The 24,909-nt window shown below is 52.3% G+C and overlaps 1 protein-coding gene across 2 annotated transcripts in view; it reads right to left on the reverse strand.

The window, feature by feature from the left end:
• Positions 1-24,909, reverse strand: part of COL22A1 (collagen type XXII alpha 1 chain) — a 236,379-nt gene that overhangs the window by 61,696 nt on the left and 149,774 nt on the right. For both annotated transcript variants that reach the window (XM_045078159.1, XM_004743602.3), the window contains 9 exons: positions 24,686-24,739; positions 23,333-23,386; positions 21,554-21,607; positions 18,768-18,872; positions 17,596-17,640; positions 11,019-11,096; positions 3,626-3,661; positions 2,224-2,277; positions 772-816 (listed from right to left, as the gene is read on the reverse strand). In XM_045078159.1, coding sequence (XP_044934094.1) covers positions 772-816; positions 2,224-2,277; positions 3,626-3,661; positions 11,019-11,096; positions 17,596-17,640; positions 18,768-18,872; positions 21,554-21,607; positions 23,333-23,386; positions 24,686-24,739 — 525 coding nt within the window. The remainder of the gene's footprint in view (positions 1-771; positions 817-2,223; positions 2,278-3,625; positions 3,662-11,018; positions 11,097-17,595; positions 17,641-18,767; positions 18,873-21,553; positions 21,608-23,332; positions 23,387-24,685; positions 24,740-24,909) is intronic.

A 24,909-nucleotide genomic window follows, 5' to 3' on the forward strand; every position in this document is an offset into this window, starting at 1 on the left:
GAGCCCCGTCCCTCCCATTGTGGCCTGGTCACTTCGTCAAGACTTGGGCCATCTCTGGCAACAGGAAGTCAATCAGGGGGGCTCAACATGTTCCTGCGGGAGCCCGGAGGAGCCTCAGGCTAGACCACCAAGGAGTGAGTGCTCAGCACCAGCCCCTCCCTGGCACCCCCAGTTTCCACAGTTCCCCCAGGAGAGGAGAAAGTTTCTGCCACTGTGGGAAGGGGGTGACTGGGCAGGGCAGACATCCCTGGACATCCCCGGACTGGGGCAGGAAACGGGCTAGTTAGGAGTCTGGGGTGCATGCTGGGGTCCATTTGCTCACCCGCAGCCCTGCTCCCTACTCTTCCCTGTCCTGTTCCATGTCGGGGAGGCCTCATCCTAGGAGCGTGCCATGGGGCTCACTGCCTGCACGCCCTGGCTGAGGTGGGCGAGGAGAGGCCCCATCAGGAAACTGGAGTTGGGGAGGCCCTGCTCCGTGCCTCTGGCCCAGCTCTCGGGCAATGGCCACAACCCAGCCACACACCACACCCACGACCCCAGCTCCTCCTGGAGCCCTACCCAACCCTCTCACTTGGCACTGGAAACAGGTTATGGTCCTGCTGGCCTCCCACTGTGGCTTATCTTGGGGCCCCCCAGCATCCCAGGTCAGCCCCTGCCCGCGGCTCTGTAACAAGTCCCTCTTCCAGCCTCTCGGACCATCTGATTGTGCTTTATTCTCACGGGAGCCCTGACTGAGAGTTACTATTCATCCGGAACCGTGAGTTGACATACTGGCTTGCCAGGAGGCCCTCTTTCTCCTGGATTTCCTGGTACGCCCTAAGAGAAGAGAAACAGGAGAGGTTAACTGTGCTAATAAGCACATCATCACCGGCCACTCTGCCCACGCTGACCCCCAACTTCTGTGTCTGCCACGCGTAACTGGGTGGGGAAAAAATTCACCCAAACGTGAAGACTGGTACCAATAAAAAAGCCTGCTTTCCGGTCTCAGGTGGACACTCAAGTCTTCCCGGAAAATATTCTACTGTGGCAAATATTTAGAATAAGCCATCCCTCCTGAAATTCTGACCCCACCTGCAAAACTGAAAATGAGGCAGCTCACAGAGTGCGCACCTGTGCGCGTACACACACACACCCCTATCTTTAATTTCTCCATCTTTCTCCAAACACAGGGGGAAGGACGAGCTCTGGAAGGAGGGGGGCTTCTGAGAATGTCGCACTGAGGGGCGCCTGGGGGGCTCCGTGGGTTAAGCCTCTGCCTTCGGCTCAGGTCATGATCTCAGGGTCCTGGGATCGAGTCCCACATCGGGCTCTCTGCTAGGCGGGGAGCCTGCTTCCCTCTCTCTCTGCCTGCTGCTCTGCCTGCTTCTGATCTGTCCGTCAAATAAATTAAAAAAAAAAAAAAAAAAAAAGACTGTGGCACTGAGAGTGGGGCGGGGGAATGAGAAAAGGCGGATGGGCTCCAGAGGGTAACTTTCTCCTCCGCAGGAGAACCAAGGAAGGGAAGGGGAGGGTGATGCATCATCTCTGCCTCTAGTGAGCTGAAACTACAGATGGAGATATGCGTGTCCAAGAAGAACCCCTGCTACTTGTCATCAGAAAGCTGTGCCTCATAGAAGGTCATCGTGGCCATCCCTCCACTGGGGCAGAATATACAGTGCGCGACACCCATGAACCTGGCGCGCAGCCAGGCATCAGGGACCTCGAGATGCCTCAGCCACATGGTGCTATCTTCGTGGAGCTCAGCTCTAGCTAAGCAGACGCAGAAGCCTGGCAGGAGGTAAGAGATGACTGCCACTGTCCCCATGTGGGAACGGACGCAATCCTCAGGGAGCATCAGGTCAGTCTGAGATTCCCATGGAGGGGGAAAGCCCATGCAGGGAAGGGTCAGGAACAAGTCTGTGGACAGCAAGTCCACGTCACCGGCTCTGAGCAGGAACGACCCGCTAAGGCTGTAAGGAAATCCTCCAAGCAAGTGGGAGGCGTAGTCGGGGATGCCTGGGAGCTAACAAGGTCTGGAAGCGAAGCACAAAAGCATGAGGAGGGAAACTAGACTGTGCAAAACTGTAGCTCCCGGGCAAGACAAGAGTAAAATCTAAAAATGGAAGGGGGCAGGGATGAGTGGAGGGGTTTCCTGGTCTAGGGCAGCTAGGAGGTGGGGGAGGTGGGCTTCTAGAAGATTCTAGAAGAACCTCAGCTGAGCAGAGACTGCTGTTCTGTACTCACATCCTGGCCGGCGGGTCCCTGGGGGCCGGGAAATCCAGGTAAGCCTCGGGATCCCTGAGGGAAAGAGAACGACAGACACTTGCCATCAGTTTAAGCAAAATTAGATCCCTCCCTCCTTCCTTGGCACTAGTTGGTTCTCGTTGTACAAATGGCCTGTTACTATGAGGAATCTGATATAATAATGTGTGTGCCCAGATTCTCCGCTCAGCGCTTACTCATTTCGCCCACGCTTGTCAAGGTGGGCATTACACACACACACACACACACACACAAAGATCATTCTGGAACACCTTGACTCTGAGCCCTCCTGCCCAGGCCCCATGTGGGGGCTCCTTCCTGGAACAGAAGGGTCGGCTCTGGCAGTGAGCACGCCGTGGTTCACCCCTGCACGTCTGGTGGCTGGCTCAGCCCGGTGCCCGGTGCTCAGAGGACAGCTATGATTTTTCATTACAGTATCACGCCCGTTCTGTTGAAACGTTCTGAACAGTATTGGGAATTCTCACGCATGTCTTTTTCACTGTGGATCCTGCTTCTTATGGGAATCTTCCTGAAGTGGACGTGCAGGTGGGAATCAGCACTTTGTGATGGCAGGAGCTGGGGCGGTGCTAACCCGGCCACTCTGAGACCTCCCAGATGTCCCCTCCACCACGACCCTCCAGAGAAGCCCCATCCCCCGTGTCCCGCACCCTACTGCTATGCTACAGTAACTCGCTCTGAAGTCGGATGCCTCTCCATGAACTCTTCTGGGCCTCCTACTCTATAAAAACGGGTATACAAACCCATTTTCTTAGTTCGGAAATTATTAGAGTGCTCAGAATTTTACATATAAGGTATGTCATCACAGGTGCTAGCCTGCAGCTGATCTGGGCATAGAAATCCACATTCACTGCTGAATGCATACACTGTGCTTGTCAGCATCGGTGGCTTCTCCTAAGAACCATGGCTCCTGAGCCCTCCCGTTGCTTCCCAGCACTGAGCCTTCAGGACCACCACAATGGCCCAGGGGTCTAATCAGGCTCGCTTTCCAGATTTAGAGAGATCCCTCCCTTGATCCGGACAAAGGCTGGGGCTAGTGAAGCCAGGATTCAAAATTCGTTCTGCTGGTAATTAGAGTCACCAAACCACACTGTCCTGGAACATGGAGATGCCCAATAGGAAAGCCCATCTCGGTCTGGCCAGCTACAGCATGGGCACGCTGGATTAGACGACCACCCAGGCCATTCCTACTGTCATTCTGGAGACGGATGATATATATCCTAGAGAGTCTGCACTGTTTCATGCTAGGGATTTGCAGAAACCTTGTGAGTTTGCCCCCCCATCCCCCAACCCCCGCTTTAAAACTGCTTTCATTAGAACAGAACTTCCCCATTAAGCCCAACCCTTCATTTTACTCATACTGTACCGGCGGCCCTTTGTCTCCTGGTGGTCCAGAAGGGCCCTGAGAAACAAACAAACAAACAAAGCGTTAAATAAGTCGAGTCAGAATGAAACGTTTCTTTAAACATGCTGTCGTGTTCATTTGTAAGGCAGGACTTTAACTGTCCTTGGAGGGGCAGCTGACTCCCCCAAACTTCCAGCCAGTCACCCTTGCTCAACCCACCCAGGAGATCTGCCCAGGCAGGTCTCCCTGGAGCTTTCTCCATCTGTCCCCAAACAGGTGCTGCCCTATCCTGGCACCCACTTGGTTCCTGATGCCGGAGCTCCTCTCTAGTTCCTAGCTCTGGTGCAGGGTGGGACCCCGCAGCCCAGAATCTTCAGGTGGTGCCTCCCTCCTGCTTGGGACAGGCTGGGGACACACTCAAGGCCAGGCTTCCCCCAGCATGGCCTGCTTTGGCTGATACCACAATTATGACTCCCAACTCCTAAAAGGGGGTCTCCCTGTCTCTCTCTGTTACACACACACACACACACACACACACACACACACACACAAGGGTCTGCCCTCTAAGTTCTCAGCTTAGAATCTGGCTTCTAGATATTGCATCGAAGATGTGGCCACGGACTAAATCATGAGTGTATGGTTTCGGTCCTGCTGTGAGCGGAATGCCCCCTTGCCCCGAGTCTGCCCTATGCTCCACTTCGGCATGGTTGATTCTCCCCTTCTACCTCAACACATTCTGGTCACACTTTGGTTCTCAGCTGAGATGGCCCCAGCTTTGAAAGCCTTCCCTGGTTCCTCCCAGGATACCCGTTAGAAACGGTCCCCTAACCCCGCCATGCACCCCACCCAGGACGCAGTGCCCAAGACTGTCATCCCTTCACAGCCGTCTGTTCTGTCCCACTGGACGACGACCCGTGTGTGGTCAGGTGGGCACTAAGCCCTTTGCTCAGCACTGTCTTCAGCACCTAGCCCAGCACCCCGTGGCAGCCAGGACACCATAGAGCACCGGAAATGGCACTCCATCAGAATTAACATTTTAGAGCATGAGAACTTGGGAATCAGGTATCAGCACCCTTCATTTTTCACTGATGACCAGAGTGAGGTCAGAGGAGACTGGGACCTGCCCCAGCTCCCCCAGGAGTCACTCAACAGTGGAGTTAGCCCACCTCCTGCTCAGTGGAGCATACCCTGTGTCCCCCTGCAGCAGAGCCCAGGAGAACTGCTCCAGACGTTCCCAAGAGGAAGAAAGAGCTCACACAAATGTACCAGTTTCTGGCAGTATAACAAGCCAGGTCATCGCAAAGCCCACCTCCTAGATACATCTCAGGACAGACTGATAAAACCAAGGAAGCCACATTTTAAGAGCACAGCTGAGCACTTGAACAAAGGAGGGGAAGTCTCCAGAGCCCTGAAGGCAAGCAGGTAAGTCAGGCAACCAGTCAGGGAAGACTAGAGACTCACTTCCAACTGGGGTCTATTTGACCCAGCATTACTTCTCAGGGGCTCCATCCAGGTGGAAGTCAACAGCATACACACACACCTGACGTTTGCTGCTTTCAAAGCTGCTCCCCAATGAGACCACACTCATGCCTCAAGCAAAGGACCTAAGGACAACTGATGACTGGGGAGGGGAATGCTGCAAGGTCACTTCAAAGGCACCCTTGGTTCCAGATGAAATGCCATGATCACACCATGATCATGACCTCAAGCACTTAACTCGGTCATTCAATCGAGGTCCAGAGTCCTGCCTTACATCATCTACTATAAAATCCACATGAAACATGGATTCTGTTGTCAAAAAGGCATCCGTTTCACATCTCAGCCTTATCAAGTGTTAGCTGCTGGACCCTGAGGGAGTCGCTTGGTCTCTCCGAGCTTCCGTCTCCTCCAATGGAGTACAAAGCTAGCCGGCCACCTTGCGCTGAGTGATCGGAAGTCAGAAAGTTGTTCTAAGGAGAGAGCCAGGCAGAGCAGTGCCCAGCCCATCCCCACTACTATTCTGGCAATACACGTTTCACAAATACCAAAGTGTTGGGGTGCCTGGGAGGTTCAGTCAGTGAAGCGTCTGTCTTGGGCTGAGGTCATGATCTCAGGGCCCTGGGATGGAGCCCTGTATCGGGCTCCCTGCTCAGCGAGAAGTTTGTCGCTCCCCCTCCCCCTACTTCCCCACTCGTGCTCTCTGCTCTCTCTCAAGCAAATAAACACATCATCTTCAAAAAGAAAAAAAGAAATATCAAAGTGTTGAGGAGGAAGATTGTACAATGACATTTCTAAATCTGAAGTCTAAACAAGTCAGCACCCACCACACCCTCTTCTCTAAGATTACGCTCTCTCATATGTTTGCTCAAGAGCGACTTCACCCCAAAGCACAGATCTTGGCCTTTGATACCATTTTCCACCAGAAGGAAACAGAGCTCCGCGGAGAAATGACGGCTTGCAGATCGGGACAAGACAGGGACACAAATCCAGCTCCGTACGTCTTTCCAGAGAGCAAGGATGCTATCAAAGATTTCTAGGCTTGTGTCAAAGGCACTCAGGGTCAACGGGATAAGCCCCTATTGGCCCCAGCCGAGACAAAGGGACGTCAAAGGGAAACACAACCAGACTATAAGGAAACACATCAAATGTGCTTGAATCCAGGAGTTCAAAATTACTGATGGAAAACAAAAGAACGAGTTAACCATCTTCGCGAGATGCAAAAGAATCGAGTTGTTATGCGACAATAATTGAAAGGAAAGACTGGAACATCCGTTCCTATCCTGCCTCCCACATCAACTGTACCACTGGGCATGTCTATTGCAACTGAGGGACCTCTCCTGCCTCTAGAAGTATTCTAGCAGATAGATAAAAAAGAACTGGTAGGACAAGGAAGGCGTCAATTTGCAAACCTTGATGTGCTAATTGATCTAAGCACTGGACATCAAAGAGTGTGAACATCACAAGGAGAGAGACCACCAGACCCCAGTGCCTCCTAAAGGAAGCGCACACTCCCTGTGAAGTCTTGCCAGCAACATCAAGCCTGAATCTGATCAAGGCTCTAGGCACAATTACGGATGTGCAGGAAACGCGGGACAGCGCGATGTGTTAAACAATTAAATTAACAAACTCCAGGCTTTGTTTCTGGAAAAGACTCCTGAGCATGAACTCATCAGTATCTCTGCCCCGCCGAGAGCCTGTCAGAATGTGTGTGTGTGCGTGGGGGGGGGGGCTAGCTCTGTCACATCCCAAGTGTCCCTTCAGGCAAGTGGCGTCCCCCTCTCTATCTCATTTGGAACCTGAAAAGGAGAAAGGAACCGGCTGGTGTGGACGCCCTGCTCGCTGCTGCCCCCGCAGGCCGACCGGCATACTGTGGGATGCTTTAACTTTCCGCAGCTTTCATCTCTAGTCTAATTACTCCCTCCAGGATGGGGAGTTCAAAAAACACCTCTGTAAGGACCCTGACACATTTTACTGCACATAATCAGCTCATGCTTCCTTCTTCCATCAGGCTGTCAATCTAACAGCAAGGCAGTCCTGTCCGATGTGTGTCTCTGCCTACTTCTCCAAGGGAGGCATCAGGACGAGAGAGTCCAGGCAGGGGGAGGAAAGGCGGGATCCCAAGATGCAAGGCAGGGCGCCAGATGTTATTACCGATATTACCGTGTTGTCACCTCCCAACACCCCTGTTGCAGCAGCAGAAATTGTTGGTACTCGACCCATGAAGAAGCTCATAGAACCGGAAGGTCCGAGTTTCAGGGAGCCCAGCTGTCGGTGGGAATCCCACTCTGGCTGGCCTTGAGCTCCTGGGTTCAGGGAGATTCACAGCATTTTGATCTGCCCTCAGGCCTAGGCTGGATCATTTCTAAGCATTTAACACCTGGCTAAAGCAGATCACAAACAACCTGGAGATTAAAGGGATTTTTTGTTAATGCCTTGAAGTAAGAGGCCAACACTCCCCGCCACTGCTTCCCCATCTGCGCCCCTGTCCAGTGAAGGCACACAGGTTGGCGGGGAAAGCCAGGGCTCCCTTCCAGGCAGTCGGCACTGCTCCTGGATGCCAAAGGCCCCAGAGTATCACGCTCCAGGAGGAAGGACGTGAGGAGTAACTTTTAGGCTGATCCATCCTTAATGGAAATGAATAATCCTGCTCAGCCTGCCGAAGTCACAGGCGAAGAGAACTGGCTTGGGGGGATGGGATGTGGGAAGCGATGTGCATCCTGCCCTGGACCAGCTGTGTGACATCGGCCAAGTCACTCTGCCTTGTGAAGCTCAGACTGTTTCCTGGGAAAACAGTGACACAGGAGACATGGTCAGTGCCCGTCTCTAAATGCCCTGAACACACAGGAACCTGGCAGCATCCTGGGCTTTCCGTTGCCACAGGACCACCCTTGGCCCAAGGACAGGGCAGGCAGGGAGCTTCTGGGAGTCGCCTTCACCCACTGGCCAATAGGAATGGGCACACAAACACCCCTGCCTCACCCCCCCCCCGTCAGACCACAGCTCCGCGTGTGCCCACGCCTCCTGGGCTATCTGTGGAGGGGAGGCCTGGTTGTCTACTGCGGAAGCCTGCTCATGAACACGCCTTCTCTTGCTTCCCCTCCTCTCCCCACAACACAATGCCCTAAGTGGTGATTTCTGGAGCATTTCCCAAATAAACTCCTGGCCCTTGCCCCCTGTTCTCAACAGAGGTTTCTGCAGAATCCAGCCTTCAGCTGGTGGTTCGGCAACTTCCGGGGGACTCCGGGAGGCGGTGAGTGGGGCGTCCGTGCTTCTACCCCTGGCTCCCGGCCAGACACACGCCACTCATGGCCACGTTCCCATGAAGGGACAGTGGTGTCCCCGGCAGACCCACATCCCTGGCATCACCCCTTCCTCCCCTCCTCTGACTCTCAGGGCATCCCTGCATTCTCTGTGCAGAATCCCAGGCCAACAGGAGCCTAGGCAAAAGGCCAAAGACAAGATTTATGAAAACTCTGTAAGGTTGTATCCACCACAGAAGCTCATAATAAGTTGAAGTGGAGGACAGACAATACCAGGCTGATTTACAGCTCCTGGGGTGCAGCCAGCCAATTACTTTTCAGGTGGAATCGCTTAGGCACGAACATATTTCATGCTGATTTCAGGCAGCTCTGAACCTGGAGCGGGGATGGAGAGCATCCAACTCTGCCCACTGGCTTTCTGACTCAGGGCTTGACACCAGAGTCCTTAGGGAGCAGACAGGGACCTCCAGAGCCCAACTGAGGGACAGTGGGGCCTACAAACACCTCAAAGCTTCCCTTGCAAAAAGTCTTCTAGTCTACGGGTCATTCCTTCAGGAAGCAGAATCCTCACTCCAGCAGATTCAGGAGAGGAGGAGAATTTCAGCAAAACTCTCCCCATGAGAAGGAGTCTGAACTACCATGTTTCTTCACGGCAATTTTGGCCAGAGTGTTCCTTCCAGCTACCAACAAACTGAAAAAAATAGCTGACAAAGTTGATAGAAACATGTAGGGGGGGACTGTGCTCCCTGAGAATTTCTTTTAAGAAAAACAAAGTAGCTCTAGACATTCCCGGGGGGATTCCATACACCTGTTCCATCCATGGTTTCTGGGGACATTTGGGAAGACAGGTGTCCCACTGCTAGGGTTCTGATAGAAGGGAAGAAGTCACTTCTGGTGGGGAGCCAGTGAGGCAAGATAGGGGCAGGGGGAGTGGGTGGGGATGCCCTGGAGATTTGGGGTACAGAGTGAGGTGCCCAAGACCAGCGCTGGGATGTCAGAGGACCACAGAGGGAAGGACCCTGCCTCAAGTTTCTGCTTGACAAGTGATATTATGGGGAAGAATCCACATTTCCCCTTCAAAGTATCTGAGAGACAAATGAAGAGCGGGGTTCCTTTCATTGTTTTCGACTATGGTCTGCACTTCTTGAATGCAAAACCAAGCCGAGACTGGGACCATGTGCTACTCTGGTCCATGCCGGGTTCATGGCCCAGAGTTAGACCGCAGAGTTAGACCGCACTTCTGGGTTAAGCAATGCTAATCCGGGTAGCATGGATATTATGAGGCTTAGCATTAGAAAAGGACTGGGTATTTGAGCTTCTTTTAAATAATAGTAAGACAGTGCTACAGACTGAATGTCTGCATCTCCTCCAGACTCTTATATTGAACCTCAAACCCCCTTGTGATGGTATTTGGAAATGGGGGCTTCCAGAGGTGACTAGGTAATGGGAGTAGAACCCTCATGACTACAATTAGTGTCTTTACAGGGACCCCAGAGGTCCTCTCTTTACAAGACCCTCTTTTTACAAAGACCCTCTCTTTACAAGAGACCCCAGAGGGGTAACTGCGTGTTTCAGTTGGTTAATTGGCGAACTCTTGATTTAGGCTCAGGTCATGGTCTCAGGGTCTTGGGATTAATTTTAAGCCCTGTGTTGGGCTCCATGCTGGGTGTGGAGCCTGCTTAGGATTCTCTCTCCCTTTGCCCTCTCTCTCTTAAAAAGAAAGAAAGAAAAGAAAAAAGTCAATACAATTTTAAGGTGCATTATTAACATACTGTGTGTCTTCAGCAAAGGACAGACCAAATCAGAAGATAAGTGACCAGGATGGAGAACAAGCCTTAAATTCTGAAGACTATAACTCAGTAAAAGAGAGTAGGAGGTGTGCTTTTTTTGGTACAAAGGGAAGGATCAGAAGCAAGGGATAGAAGACACAGAAGACCATATTCCGATTCTCAATGAGAAAAAATTTCCAATAAATGTCTCTTCTCTATGGAAATAAGTGTCTAAATTTCAAAGCCAGATGTACTGGCTTTGAAAGGAGTATGTCTTCTTTTTCTAGAGATATTCAGGTGGAGGCTGGTTGAAAATATCTGTCTTCAACTTGGGTGGGGTCCCGGGCACCCCTGGTCCTTGCAATCTCTTATAATCCCCGGAATCACCACCTCTAAGAAGTCGGCAGACTCACTTCGGTCAGACTGGCGTGACTCGTTCATCACACTACCAACGGGAGGACCACACCACGAATTTCATTTTAGGGACTATATTAAAACCTTCCTTGATTCTATTTATGTCCTCACCTGATCCTAACTGGAGGCAGGGGGTCGTGGACTGCATTTGGCCTAAAGACACGGAAGCACATTATCTCTCCACATCACACCCCTTCCCCAGACAGTTCGGCTTCACTGCTATACCACAGATTTGCAAAAGTTTTCCCAGTGAATCATGTTTTCCCTTTTTAATTTTAATGAGTTTTGTGCTTTCTTCTTTCAATCAGACAAGTCTTGGTCCCCTCAAAAGCCTTATTCCCATTCGAAGTACACCAAGTTCTAGAACAAAGCCAGTGGACAGGTCTACACCCCCCGACTGACTTGAGGACCAGTGGCAGGCCCAGGGAGCCAGCAGGGAGTGGCAGTGTGGCTCTAGGGAGGGGAGGAAGTTCTGGAAGAATAAAGACTCACAGGAGGGCCAGCCACCCCGATGCCTGGGTCGCCACGGTTGCCAGGAGAGCCAGGGATCCCGGGTGCCCCTCGGTCCCCCTAAAGAGAAGAAAAATAAGATGATGAGGTCAGTTCTGGGCAGGACAGAGCCAGCACACAGAAGGAATTATGCCCCCTCCCACCGTCTTGCCTGCACTACCCATCAGCGTCTCTCCTGCCATGTGGACTCCGCATGTCCCCCCACGACCCCCAGGCAGCCCATCACCCACCCAGCCCACCGGCATGTGCATATCCAGCAATTCTCATCATGAACCTTTCAAAGCTTACCAGGCCCCAACCTTGATAATGCCTCCCAAAGTGGTTATAACGAGATGGCCCCTCCCATGTGACCATAGTTCCAAATTTTGCTGACCTTTCTCCAGACCTCATCATGCCTCCATCCTGACCTAGTCCCAGATTTGACTACGTACCTGTATTTCAGATCAGGTCCCAAATCACCAATAATTTACCAATAATTTGCCAAGTACCTCTTTTTCCCCAGCCTCTTCTCCAGGGTTGGGAGAGGCAAGAATGACTCAGCCATAACCATTCCCTTCGAGCACAGGGGTTGAGAGAGCGTGGGTCTCAGTCCTGTCTTCAACACCCGCTCACAGTGGACTCAAGAAAGGGACAAGTTCCCCGAGCTTTAGTTTTACAAAGGTAGGTAGCCACAATGGCAGCCAGGTCAGAGACGGTGTGTTCATAAAACAAGGATACGTGCTCTGAGTGCCGTCCTGACACAGCCTGGCCCGGCTCTCTCTGTCAGTTAGCCATTGTGGCTGTGGCCCTTCTCCTGCACCTGTCATTCTGGACTTTGATAGGAAGAGCATAAGGGAGGAATGTTTGCCATTTCCTGTAAAAGGAAGTTGAGACTGGATCATACCCTTTCATCCGCAATTTCAAAATCCTCAGCCGCCAAAAACAAGGGCTTGTCCTAACTCACTAGGATCTGAGGTGGACTATGGATAACCGTCATTGACTCGGCTGTGTGTGGATGCTTACACGTTTCTGATGCATCAGTGTGAAAGAGTTTGATGAGGACACTGGCCCACACACTATAGTCAATGTTAGACCTGCAGTTTGCAAACTGCTACCTTTCTAATTCCAAAGTAAACCCGGCTCACAACACACAGGGACCAGAACCCACATCAGCTCTGTGTGAGAGACAGCGCACCTGTATGAGGGCAGCTGAACTCAGCCAAGCCTCACGTGCATCGGTGGCTGATCTTGTTCGAGCTATTTAATATCCCTTCAAAGAGTTAATGCCCGTGACAAATGAAAAGAGCTTCAGAAGGTTGCTGTGAAGAACCAGTGAGACACACACAGCAATCTGATCTCAGGTGGAAATTGACATTGCTAGGCAACAGTTTGCTTATTAAAGTTTAGGTTTCTAAGCATGAAAAACATCTCATTAATCATCAGCTTAGCTGCTCACCATCATTTCAATCAGAAAACTTTACATCTGGGCCTTTAAGAAGAGTAATGTTTCTAAGATGATTCGTGTTCCTGCAGTAGGACTCTGGCCTGGATGAGTACCTAAGTCACGTACTTGCTCCACCAATGCTTGTTGTTTATTTCTTTCTAGCAGCGATAAGGGCTGCTGGCCCCAAAGATGCCCATTTCCAACACTCCATGCTGAGTTCTGAAGAGAAATCACGTCCATGGGAAGTGGGAAGGATGGGGCTTGGGACTCACAAAAGAGATCAACTAGACCCCAAATCTGTCTCTAGCCACAGCATTCCTGGCCGTTATCCTTCCAGAACCACTGTGGCCATGCTTCCTGGGAGCTGGGGCAGCCCTCTGCCTCACCCCTGCCCCTGTACATAGGCCCCTCCTGAAACTCTCTTTGAAACCCCAGCTGGTACATTGTGTTTCTTTAGGAAAATGGGCTGTGGCTCATTCTGCGAAATACAAGATGCTTGGGGCTGCTAGGAAATCTAATTTGTATGCTGGGGGGGGGAAGGCAGGAAGTCTAGAAATAAGACAAATACAGAGAAAAGTGTAATGAACAGAGGACGAACATGGTCCTCACGGTGCCAGTCACATGCACACTACACTAGTGAGAGGGACACGTGGGAAGATTCCAGAAAGGCAGTCAGGGTGCCCTTTCAGGACAATGTCCACCTGAACCTGTAACCCTGGGCAAGTCCCACAACCTCTCTGCTCCTGAAGACTTTCATCAATGAGAATGAAAGAGAACGTTCTACCAAACCATCAGGGATCTTATGAAGACTCATTTCAAAGGGAAGACGCTATTTAACATGGAGTATTACAAGTATATTATTATCACTTTATTAGTGGAATTACAAGAGAGAAAACAAACCAAACACACATAAAAGCCAGATGAATCCATACCCTTTGGCATTTAAAAAATATTTAATACAGATTTCTTACCACTTTCTGTTTTAGCTGGGCTCCCCTCTTCCTTCCAAGGCTGCCTCATGAACACCAGCAAATGCTAACTACCACGAACTAGACCATGTCAACCGTCCATGTTCTAATATCCCAAACACCAACCCATCAAAGAAGACCACCTCAATCATTCAACTTCCAATACCCCACCTCTGCCTGTATTGCTCCCTGTTCTCCTCTAGATATTTGTGTAGATCTTCATTAATCTTAACACCTTGTTCTCCCATTGTGTCTGTCTGACCATCTGACTTCAATGGGAGAATCTTAAAACTGGGAACCACCCATTCATTCATTTACCCATTAATTCAACAAGTATTTTTCAAGTACCTAGAATAAGTCAGACCCTATATTGGGTACATTATCAAGACACTTTTAATAAGCTTTATTTGTTTAAATAAATTCTGTGTTTGAGGGCAAATCAATTTTTTACAGAAGAGGAGGTGGGATAGAGCCAGGAGGGAACACTCAGCCCAGCCTGGAATCTGAGTCTCTGCTAGTTCTTTCCTGCAAGGTGGACAGGCCTGGTTCCCTTCCTGTGCTTATGGCCCATTGCGATGCTAACATTTTCCCAGAGAAACAACACTTCACAGCTTAATGGGTGGAGACTTTCAGCAAAGAGCCTCAATAAAAGAGAAGAAGACCTTAATGCTCTGATTAGACTCAAGATAAAGAAATAAATGGGCCCGTGAGCTAGGATCTGTGATACGAAGTCTAGAAAATATTTTGGCTGTAAGACATTCTGGGCCAGTCCAACAGCATCCAGGGACAAAAGATGAGTAAGCGTAGGTCATGGAAGGAGACTATCATTTCTTTCTACATGAGCCCTTCAGGAGTTAAATATGCTTTGTTCATTTAAACAGAAAAGGACAGAGGGTCTCAGACAGGTGAAACCCCTTGCTTCAAGTCATCTATTCTGTAGGTCGCTGAATATCCTAACCCCATTCCGTATGAAGGCAGAGACTGTTCATTTTGCTGGAAACAGGTGCCATGCAAGAAAAGGAAAGGTGTCTGTAAGAATCTTCCTGCAGTTGTGAGTAATTAGGAAGTGGGGGTTGCCAATGAAAACCTTTATGTGGTTCCTATCCCAGCGGCTTCCCTTCAGCACCGTGGACAGCACCCGCGGGGAGGAGGCTACTCCTAGGCTCTCTGGTTTCTCTCCGTCCCTCCCTCCTTCCCCCACTCCTCAACTAAAGACCTCTTGAATTCAAACTTACCTTCCCAATCCCAATTAACTATGGACATCTTTACTTCTAAACCACATTCTAAATTACAAAAGTATACAGTGTCAACGCTGGAATGGGTTATCTGTTTCCAGGCCTCCCATATTAAAGAAGAGGAAATATTTGGCCAAAGGACACCATGACTAACCTCCCCTGGGTCACCTGAAGTTGACACTAGTTGGTCAGTTGGGCCCCAGGTCGAGGCTCACTGCACTCCTGCCTCTAACATGCTTGCCGGGGTGGATAAGGGCTCTCTAGATCCCCATCTCCATGCTGCAAAGCTGACTCCACAGGGTGATTTCATCATAAGGACCACTAATATTTATTAAGCATGAACCTGGGACACCATGAGTTAAGCAACTATTTTTATTTGTATTATATCACTGATTTTCACCCCAAACTCAGCCTGGGAGTTGAATTTACTGAACTCATAAATAGTTATCACAGGGAAAGGGCATCTTAAGGCATTTCCAGTGCCCCTGTCTTCCTTTCTCTGAGAGGCTGGAGGCTCCCTGTGGGGGAGGAAAGAGAGAGCACAGGAGCACTGCTGATGACACGTGGGGCTCACAGCATCACAGGGGGCCTCAGAGGCCAGCCTCAGGCTGGCAACAGAGCCACAAGGTCCTCTAGAGTGTTGATTCTGCCTCCCATTCCTCTCCACCGTGCCCACTGCTCCTCTCCACCGTCCCAGGCATATGGGACAATTTTATATGCCACTAAATTCAAGACAAGTTGTTTCTGAGGGTTTGTTTTTTCTCCCCCAGAAAATAGAAAGTTGCCATATATTTACTCAGATCTCTCTGAAACATTCCTGTTTCTTTTGATTATGACCATGAACAACAAAATCACTACCAGGGAGTCACATGAGTGACCATGACCTCAATCAGCACAAGCTTAGGAGGCTTACAGAGGCCAGCTGCCTGAATAGGTGGGGAAACTGGAAGCAAGAAGTTTACTGCAGAAACAGCCAGCTCTCCTGAAGCCTCAAACTTCTCATTCGGGCTCTTATTGTCAACAAGCCGTTTACATACAATCTTAAAAACCAACACCCTCTGTGGCTTGTTGGGATCCCAAAGATACAGCTCTAGCATAAAAACGGTAAAAACTCCTACTATTAAGTGGATGGGGACAGGGTTTGGGATAAAGCGTCCTGTAATAGCAGCATCTATGGTTTCCAGACGTGCTGTATCCTGACTAGCGCAGTAGGGGGGGGTGGGAATGCGCCGCTGGAAAGTGCTGACTCGGCAAGTGGCTGGGGGGTGGCAGGCAAGGGCACTGAAGACAGACAAGACGAATTTTTAAAATGTGTTTTCATAAATACACGCAAGTAGGCAAAAGTAATATAATGATACAACATTTGAATGCGATTTTGAATATGCATATTAAATTAAAGCAAAAAAATACAGAAGCATTCCAATGTAGATCATTGATGGACTGACACATGCTTACGTTCAAGCATCGGAGTTGATCAAATCACAGTTCGTGGGATGTGGGTGCGTCCACAGTACATGCTCATCTCAGAGCACAGTCCACTTCCTGCCTCAATGTCTCCTCCCCGGGTAGGACCCCTCTGGGAAGCTCCTTCCTCACTCCTTCCCCTTCTAATTGCTGCATACACTGTAAAATCAGGACAAACATCACCTCCTCCAAGAAGCCTTCCACCGTCAAACCAGGCTGGGCTGGGGAGGGTTCTCCAAGCTTTCTTGTGCCTCAAGCTTCCCTCTACCCTAGCACCTGCCTGCTTCTGCCTACTCGTTTATCTGCCTTTCCCTCCGATCCCTGAGCTGTGGGAGGGCTGGGAACATGTCCCATACATCACTGTTGGCCCAAGGCCCACTGCAAGAGCTGACACACGGCAGCCTAGTGGACGGGCCGCAGACACAATCATAAATGCTCTCGCAGGTGACCAGAGCATAAATGAGTCAATGAGAGAACCACTCAGTATAAAGAAAACTTCACGGAAGTGTCCCTAGTCACTCAGGAAAGCTCTTCTAAAAACAGTCCCTCCTGGGGGCTCCTGGGTGGCTCAGTCAGTTAAGTGTCTGCCTTTGGCTCAGGTCATGATCCCGGGGTCCTGGGATCCAGCCCCATGTCAAGCTCCCCGCTTAGCAGGGAGTCTGCTTCTCCCTCTCCCTCTGACCCTCCCCACTTTTCATGCATTCTCTCTCTCAAATGAGTAATTTATTTTTAATCTAAAAAATAAAAATTAAAAAAAAAGCACAGTCCCTCCTGGGCCAAGTCAGCTTTTCTGAGTAATGGTTTTAAGTGAATTGAGGACGAGCTGGAGGATATTTACCAAAGCTTCCCGCTTTCACCCTGGGCACACAGCTAGCCCACAAACCCAACTTCCCCTGCGTTCAGTGTCATGAGGTTGGGGGAAATGAATTACCACTTCCAGGTCTGGCCCACAGAGTCTGTCCACTGTCTTTCCCTCATTTTCCATTGTACGACAAGGACTCGTAGCAGACTCGCGTCCTACATGGCGGGAGAGTCACCGGGCCAAGGCTCGTGGGTCTCTGAATGGCTGTGTGAGCCTAAGCTCCCTACCCATCACGCCTCCCAGTAGGCTTACTGGGAATGACATGGAAAGGTTTAGTGTGTGAAGCGTCTAAAATTTGGGGATCATCTGTTACTACGATTAGATTAAAAACACAAAACTGCTTAGATCTATTGCTCTGCCAGTTGAAGACCAGTATCTTCTGCAACTTCATTTGCCAGCAAGCATTTATTAGGCACCAACTGTATGGCAAGGACTTCAGTATCACCAGTATCAGGAGCCCTAGCGTCTTTGGCGAAGTGAGATGTGATAAACTACAGATCGGGGAAGTGGACTGAGGTGGGAGACGTACTTCATGATGAAACTGGGCCAGTCCCTTTGCCGGGCAACCCATGACAAGACATCACGACTTGCCTGGATACACACTCACCTTGATTCCTAGTGGCCCAGGTAATCCAGGTGGTCCACGCAGCCCCTGGGGAGATGATGGATGCAAAGACAACCATGAGACCACGAACGAGCATTTACCCATCCACCACCAGCCAAGCTGTGTGCGCCCTACGCTGTGTGCCCGAGGGAGACGAGGGTCTCCTCAGGGGCTATTGTTTATGAAGGAAAGCCCAGTTTTTGAGCTATAAGTCACCTGTGTGTGAACTCTGCCTCAGCTGCCTACAGCCTCTGTGTGACCCTGAGCAAATCCCGGCCCCTCTCAGCTTGCTTTCCCACTTAAGGTCTTCTTCTACAGGTTCCCGCAAGTACGGGAGGGCCAGTCTTCAAAGGTGAGCTCATGGATTCCAAAGTCTGGTCTCTTTCCCATTTCCCATGATATCAAAACCTGACGGAACCAATGAGAAGAGTCTCCAACTTTTGCTTGATGCAAACATGTGGCCAGATTTTTTAAAAATCACAATTCTGCATTTGGATATATTGGCTGAAACCCAGAGTGAAGAAAGGGAGGGTCCAGTCCCTCGTGAGTTCACAGCCAAGTACTATGATTTTGGCAAGTGAACCTCATATTCCTCACCAATAATATGGGGTTGATAATACCACCTTGGTCTGAATTCTTGTTTCACTCCCAAATTTGTATGTTAAATCCTAAGGCCCAAGTGAAGGTATTAGGAGGTGAGGCTTTTGTGAATGGGATTCCTGTCCTTGTAAGGGAGACCCCTCACCCGTCCATCAGGTGAGGACACTGGGAAGTGGGCACTCTGGAACCGAAAACGAGGCCTTCCCCTGAACCTGACCACGTAGACATCCTGAACTTGGACTTCCAGACTCCATGACTGTGAGAACTAAGTTCTTGTTGTTCAGAGACACTAATTTATGGTATTTTGCTATAGTCACCTGAAGAGACTGAAAAAAGAAGTACTCACTTCTCAGGGCAGTTGTGAGAGTAAAGGAATGGTGCTGAGTGCCCGATAACCATAGTTAATGCATTAAACCCTCACTGAGTGCCACATTCTATGGATTTATGCTATTTCTCTCACTTAATACTTACGAGACCAGTCAGTCTCTCTCTCCCTATCCCCCAACCCCTTTCCTTTCCTTTTCTACTTCTAGCCTGGTCAAATGGACACAGAAGCTTCTGGACCGGACACTTACCGGCTCTCCATCCTTTCCCTGTCCAGGTGTCCCAGGAAGGCCAGGAGCGCCCGGATCCCCCCTGGGACCAGCTGGTCCTGAACGCCCTTCCTCACCTGCTGCGCCCTGGAAAGAAAAAAGGACAGTTTCCAGGACCAGGTGACACGCAGAAGGCAAGCTTCTTAATGGCTACCCGGCCTCTAGGGGGATGGTAGGCTTCTGGCAATAGTCTACGCTACGTGACATATATGATAAGTTGGACCGGGTCCCCCGAATGTGGGTGCTGAAGTCCTAATCCCCCACACCTCCGTTGAGAAACAGGATCTTTGCGGGTGAAACTCGTTGTTAGGCTAAGGTCATGTGGAGGAGGGTGGCCGTTGATCCAGTAGGACCAGCGTCCTTGTAAGAAGGGGAGATTTTGGACACAGGCAAGCACCGAGGGAAGACAGTGTGAAGACATGGGGCGGGGCAGCCATCAATAAACCGAGAGAGGGTTCTGGAAGGGCTGCTTCCCTCATGGCCTCAAGAGGAAGCAGCCCAACTGACACTTGGGTTGAGGGCTTCCCGATGTGGTGAAAATGGCCAGGCAATGCATTTCTGGTTTAAGCCACACCACCAGTGATATTTGTCACAGCAGACTTGGCAAGCTGATACAAGGCAGAACTTGGGAATGGACAGGACATCAGTGCTTTATAGTCCAGTCGTCTACCCAGGGCAGGAAAGCATCGGGTGCATGCCTTGTGGGAGGTCCTCCCATTTCTGCTTGAATTCCTCCAAGAGCAAGGAGCTCACCACCTTGCTAGGCCTCATTCCTTTTTCGGGCAGCCCTGTTACACCCTGTTTCTTTACATTCGGCCAAGAGTGCCCTTTCTGAAACCGTCCAGACATGTGATACTCTGCCATGGAGTTCCGTGGACAGAATCTAACCCCTCTTCCCAGTGTGGGCCTCCAGCATCAGGAGCACAGCTCAGGGCTCTGAAGTAGGGAAAGAAGTAGGGAAAGAGCTTCTAGGACCTGGGGAGGGAGGAAGCTGGGCTTGGATCCTGGTCTCAGCAAATGCTCACCATTTGGACCACAAAGTCTAGAGCTCCCTGTGGTAGCTCTGGCTTTGGGGCTTGGGAGGAACATGAGCCACAGGGGTTCCTCCTTCCGGGCAAGTCTCCCTGGGGCTGAGCTGAGACATGAATGACCACAGACATTCCTTGCTGGAAAGAAGGTGCGGTAAGGGGAAGGGTTGCCCAGCAAGGGCCCCTCTCTGGAGGCCTAGGGCAGGATAGGCTTCCCAGAGCCTCAGACCAGCCACCCGACACTGGGAGGGACAGAATGAATGTGTCCTGGCAGCTGGGCTTCTGACCAGTTTGCAGAGCACCCTGGGTTCCCCTCCCCACGCAGCCCTGCGTCTGAGCTCTGCCCTGGCGCCTGCGAGCGAAGGAGAGGTGTCTGGCTCCCTCTAGCGGTGGATGAGCCAACAGCTCCCTGATTGCCTCTTGGCTCTCCGCGGGACCTCCAGCATCTCGGTCACCCCCTTCTAAGGTCGTCAGTGCCCTACTTACTGTGTGTCCAGAATAGAGCGCAATCGTCAGACGCGGTTTAATCCAGGCAGAGCAGATGGGCCGGGGTTATTTTTGCCCCTGGCTTCATCTGGCTGCTCTGCTCTTATTACTGTAATCTACGATGGCATTATCTTCTTTCAAAACAAAAATTAGCACCTGCACCACATAAGGGTTATTATTGGGCTTGTCGTCGACCAGCACTCCAAAAACCCCTCAAGATATGTCCTAGAGGCTGGCTGGTCGTTTCCCTCCGTGCCTCACCGTTTTCGTCTGAGACGTGTATTTTAAAACCCAGCCTCCCTGCCGAAATGCAAATGCACCATCTATTCTTGTTAAATTCTGCCAAAATAGAAAGGACAAAATGATCTCTCCTCGGAAAGGTTCTGGCTAAAGTGGACTTGAAAGGATCCCTTTCAGGACGCTGAGGCGCTGGCACTTAAAGGGGCGGCTGTGGACCATCGGCCAAGCAGAGGACGTCCAGGGACGGGACCCTGCTCACGGGGAGTGACGGGGGCACGGGGCAGCGGATCTCCTCCCCGGCCCTGTGCTGAGCCCTCTGATGGGTCAGTTCTGCACAACTTGTCACCGACGTGTCATCATGTCCTCGTGTTACAGATGAGAAAGTCCCAGAGCACAGACGGCAGACATCTCTACCCCGGCACACTGATGTTTGCGGGGATTGTGGTGGGGGGGGCCACTGTCCTGCGAGTGTGGGATTGTTGGCAGAATCCCGGGTTCTACCCACTGGAGGCCCGTAGCAGGCCCTCAGCAATAAACCCCAGAGGTACTTTGTAAAATGCAGCTGAAACATGCTTTCGAAAGGCTGGGGACCTTCCTCTTTTGACTCTGGGGTGTTGGTGTCTCTGGGGACACCATGACTCTCTTCCTTCTAATAAATGAAACTCTTTCTCAAACTTGGGAAGGCTTCAGGGTGCACACAGAGGTGTGGGACAGATATGCTTGTGTACCGCATCGAGAGTAAGTGGGGTTTGGGGTCAGGCCCTATGAAAGGTGGGGCAAGTCACGCCCTCCCCCAGAGCCTTCTGGAGCCCCCATCTGTTCCCTAGGGATCTGTCTGACTCGGGCCTGCTGGGAGCCTGTGAGAGGTAGCTGCACGGCCTTCTCTCTCCTCTACATAGAAAGCTCCCTCAGGCCCCAGTGCTCGAACCAGACCTAAGTGGCTTGGCTTCTGCCTCCAGGGTTTTTCAAGAAGCTGAGAATAGGTGTCACATCCTGACAATAGCCACGTCTTACCTTCTCTCCGCGCTCCCCGTCTTTCCCAGGGGGCCCTCTGATGCCGGGGGAGCCCTGAAAAACAGGTTATGCTCATGGTAAAGTTCAAGACAGCCCATGGCCCCCAGACAAGGGTGAGCATACACCCTCATAGCCGAGGCTACACGTCGGTTCCTATGGGCTCCCCATCGCTGATTTAATTCCCCAGGATTTAGCCCTCTCCTCCCCCCCTCCCCATGGAGCCCCTCCCCATCTGCTCACTCGCCGCTGCACCAAGCCTGTGCTGCCTAGAGGTCTGCCCTCCCCGGGGCTCTGGCTCTCAGAAGGTAGGCACTGGCCTCCGCTGGACATGAGGGAGGATGAGGGTGACCTTGACGTTGCCTGCGGCTTGACTTGGAGCCCAGGCTTAAGTGCAAGTGGTCCAGGGACACCCCAGGAGGGAAACAAAGCAGGGAGATAGGGGAGGGCGGCAGACTGTACTCATGGGTGCAGCCGTACACATGGGTGCAGCCGTACACTTGGGTGCAGTCGGAGCCCGTCTCTGAGCTAGTGCAGAATGTGCCCTCCAGGCCCCCAGGGAAGGACCCAGGGGTTCACACAGCCAGCAGCTCAGGCTGAGGCCCATCACTCTGTGTCCTATGGCCGGACAATACGGTCTCTGAAAGCCAGAGAAGACCCTCCGGCCAGGGAAAGCAGGTTGGCAGGCACCAAAGCAGGGAGAGGAACGTGACAAAGGCCATGTTCCAGCACCACCTCTGGCGACCACCAAGGACATGACTCAGTCTCCCTGTGTCTGCGTGTCCTCTTGGGTAGAACAGAAGCGGTGAGAAGAACCATCTCCCAGGGTCCAGGGACGTCCGTGAATTTAACCGTCGCAGAATGCCTACTACAGATGCGGGGGCACCTGGGTGGCTCAGTTGGTTAGGCAACTGCCTTTGGCTCGGGTCGTTTTCCTGTAGTCACGGGACCGAATCCCGCATCAGGCTCCCGCATCAGGACTCCACGGGGAGTCCACTTCTCCCTCTGACCCTCTCCCCTCTCATGCTCTCTCTCTGTCTCTCTCTCAAATAAATAAATAAAATCTAAAACAAACAAACAAACAAACAAACAGGTGTAGCCATGTGGAAATGGCCCATGTGTGTCCTCTAGTCGGCTGTATGATCCTTGTGGGCTGATGAACCCGCAGGGCTGACCTCGGTCCACTTCAGGAGGACGCACTGTCTGCTGCCCCGGGACTGAGTGGCACCGGGCGTTTTACGGCAGAATGTTAAAGCTGAGATCCGTGCCGACCGTGGGTCTCAGGGCTAGCCCGCCATCGGATGCCTGGGGCCCCGTGAGTAAAGACTCCTTGGGGAGGGGATGGGGCACAGCGATGTCCATGGCCATCAGCAGCCCTCAGGTGTGGCCGCTCTCTCCCATTTGAGGGTGAAAGGCTGAGGCCCCAGGGAGTATCCTGCATGGGTCTCGCATGAACCTGTGGCCGGGCCCTGATCAGCACTGAGGGACCCTAAGGGTCAGGACCCCTGCGAATCCTCGAGCTTTGTCTGTCTCTTCCAAAGGCAGGCACGGAGGCTGACCGCAACCTCAATGAGGTCGACAGGCTTCCTGCGGTTTCCTGCAGTTCTCACAGGTTTTGTTCTCCCTCGGAGGTCTGAGGAGCGACCTCGAGCCTGGGGCTGGTGAACTTTCTGGTGACCTTGTCTGGGACGCCCATTTCTCCATCTGTAAGTGGGGGCAGGGATGCCTGTGCCTGCCCCCCCACACCCAAGCTGTGCTGGTGCCCCAGCCCCCATGACTCACCGCACTTCCGGGGGGGCCGCTGGCACCAGGTGGGCCCACAGGTCCAGGACTGCCCTATTCAGAAGCAGAAGTTTAGAAAGTCCCGAGGTATCGATGACGAACAGTCCCCGGGCGTCCCTCCCAGCCTGCCTTCTCCCCAGTTCACCGTAACTTGCTGCTTCGGACCCGATGTTCCCTCCGCCGCAAGGGGAGCCCCTCCCGTGTGTGTGCGGCGGTGCCGAGACACCAAACCTCCCGTGAGTGGGACTCTGGCACAGCCGTGGGAGGCCAGAGGGCAGAAGGGCTCTCAGAGGTTCCTTAAGATGAAGGCATGGAGGGGGCAGAGGTGGTGTGTGCGCGTGCACTTATGTGCGAGTGTGTGCACGCCTGCGTGTGCTGACTTTGACAGGTGAATGAGGGAATGCGGGAATGCTTCCCGGAGGAAGTGGACTTGAACTAACACTGAGGGTTAACAAAGATTCCCCAGGAGGAGGCGTGCGGGTCAACACCATGCAGGCGGGAAGCGGGCAGCTCTGCAAGGACTGGAGGCTGCTCTTGCTTCTGCAGGCCTCCGAGCCTGCCCTCGGCTTCACTGCCCTGCAGGCTGCCCTCCAGCCAGGCTCTACTAGCCGGAGGAGCCTTCTGTCCCCACCCTGTGATATCCAGGTTGGCCACCGCCCCTGGCTGGCCCCATTCCCATTAGCCCATAGGCACGGATGGCCTGGGCGTACAAGCCCCCTACAGCAGGGGACCTCTAACCCATGGTCCCAGAAGCGTGGCTGTCACCTGTGTCTGCTTGTCCCTCTAACCACCACCAGGCTTCAGAGAGGGGGGTAGAGGTGGCCTCATTCCACACGGGAGTCTGAGCTCTGTGGCCCCGCGTGACACCATTTCATCAGCCCCAGGAGTCCAGGGTCCACCCCACAGAGACTCTGGCCCCGCAGGAGGCAAGGCACAGCAGCGGAGAGCTCAGAGGCGTGCACATGAAGGCACGTGTCTGCCCGTGTCCCCAGTGGCACCTGTGTGCTGGGAGTTTCGACAGGACATGGGCATCACAGCACGTGTGCATGCTGGTTTTAGAATATGAGTAGGTATGAGTGTGTGTTTGTGTGTCCCCGTGGGCATGGCCCCTACACGTGTGGAAGGAGACTCCGTTTATGGGCTGGGCACACGGGCAAAGCCATGAAATGCTGAGAATGCTGCAGAGCCCGGGGCGTCTCTGCTGGTCCTCACTGCTCCAGGGGTGCCCAGCCCTGGCCAACGGCTCCACCCCTCCCTCCCATCAGCCCAGAGCTGCGAGCCCGGGGGCACGTGCCCAGCACAGCTTCCCTCCTCGGGCAAGGGGGGTGGGGGGCGGGGGGCGTGAGGACTCACAGGGTTTCCAGCTGTTCCCGGTGCCCCACGTGGGCCTTCTTGTCCCTTGGTGCCCTGTCCGGGACACAAAAGGGGAGGTGAGACATCTTGGGGAAATTGTCCTCGTCCCCCAGCAGGCCATCTCGGGACGGCCTGCTCGTCAGAGTCGGGAGATGCGAACTGTAGGACAGGAGCAGAGTCCGAAGCGCAGGGAAACCACAGCCCCTTGCCTGTGGGGCTAGGCT

This window comes from Mustela putorius, unplaced genomic scaffold, assembly GCF_011764305.1.
Source record: "Mustela putorius furo isolate JIRA1106 unplaced genomic scaffold, ASM1176430v1.1 tig00000228_pilon_pilon_pilon, whole genome shotgun sequence".
Classification (NCBI taxonomy): Eukaryota; Metazoa; Chordata; class Mammalia; order Carnivora; family Mustelidae; genus Mustela; species Mustela putorius.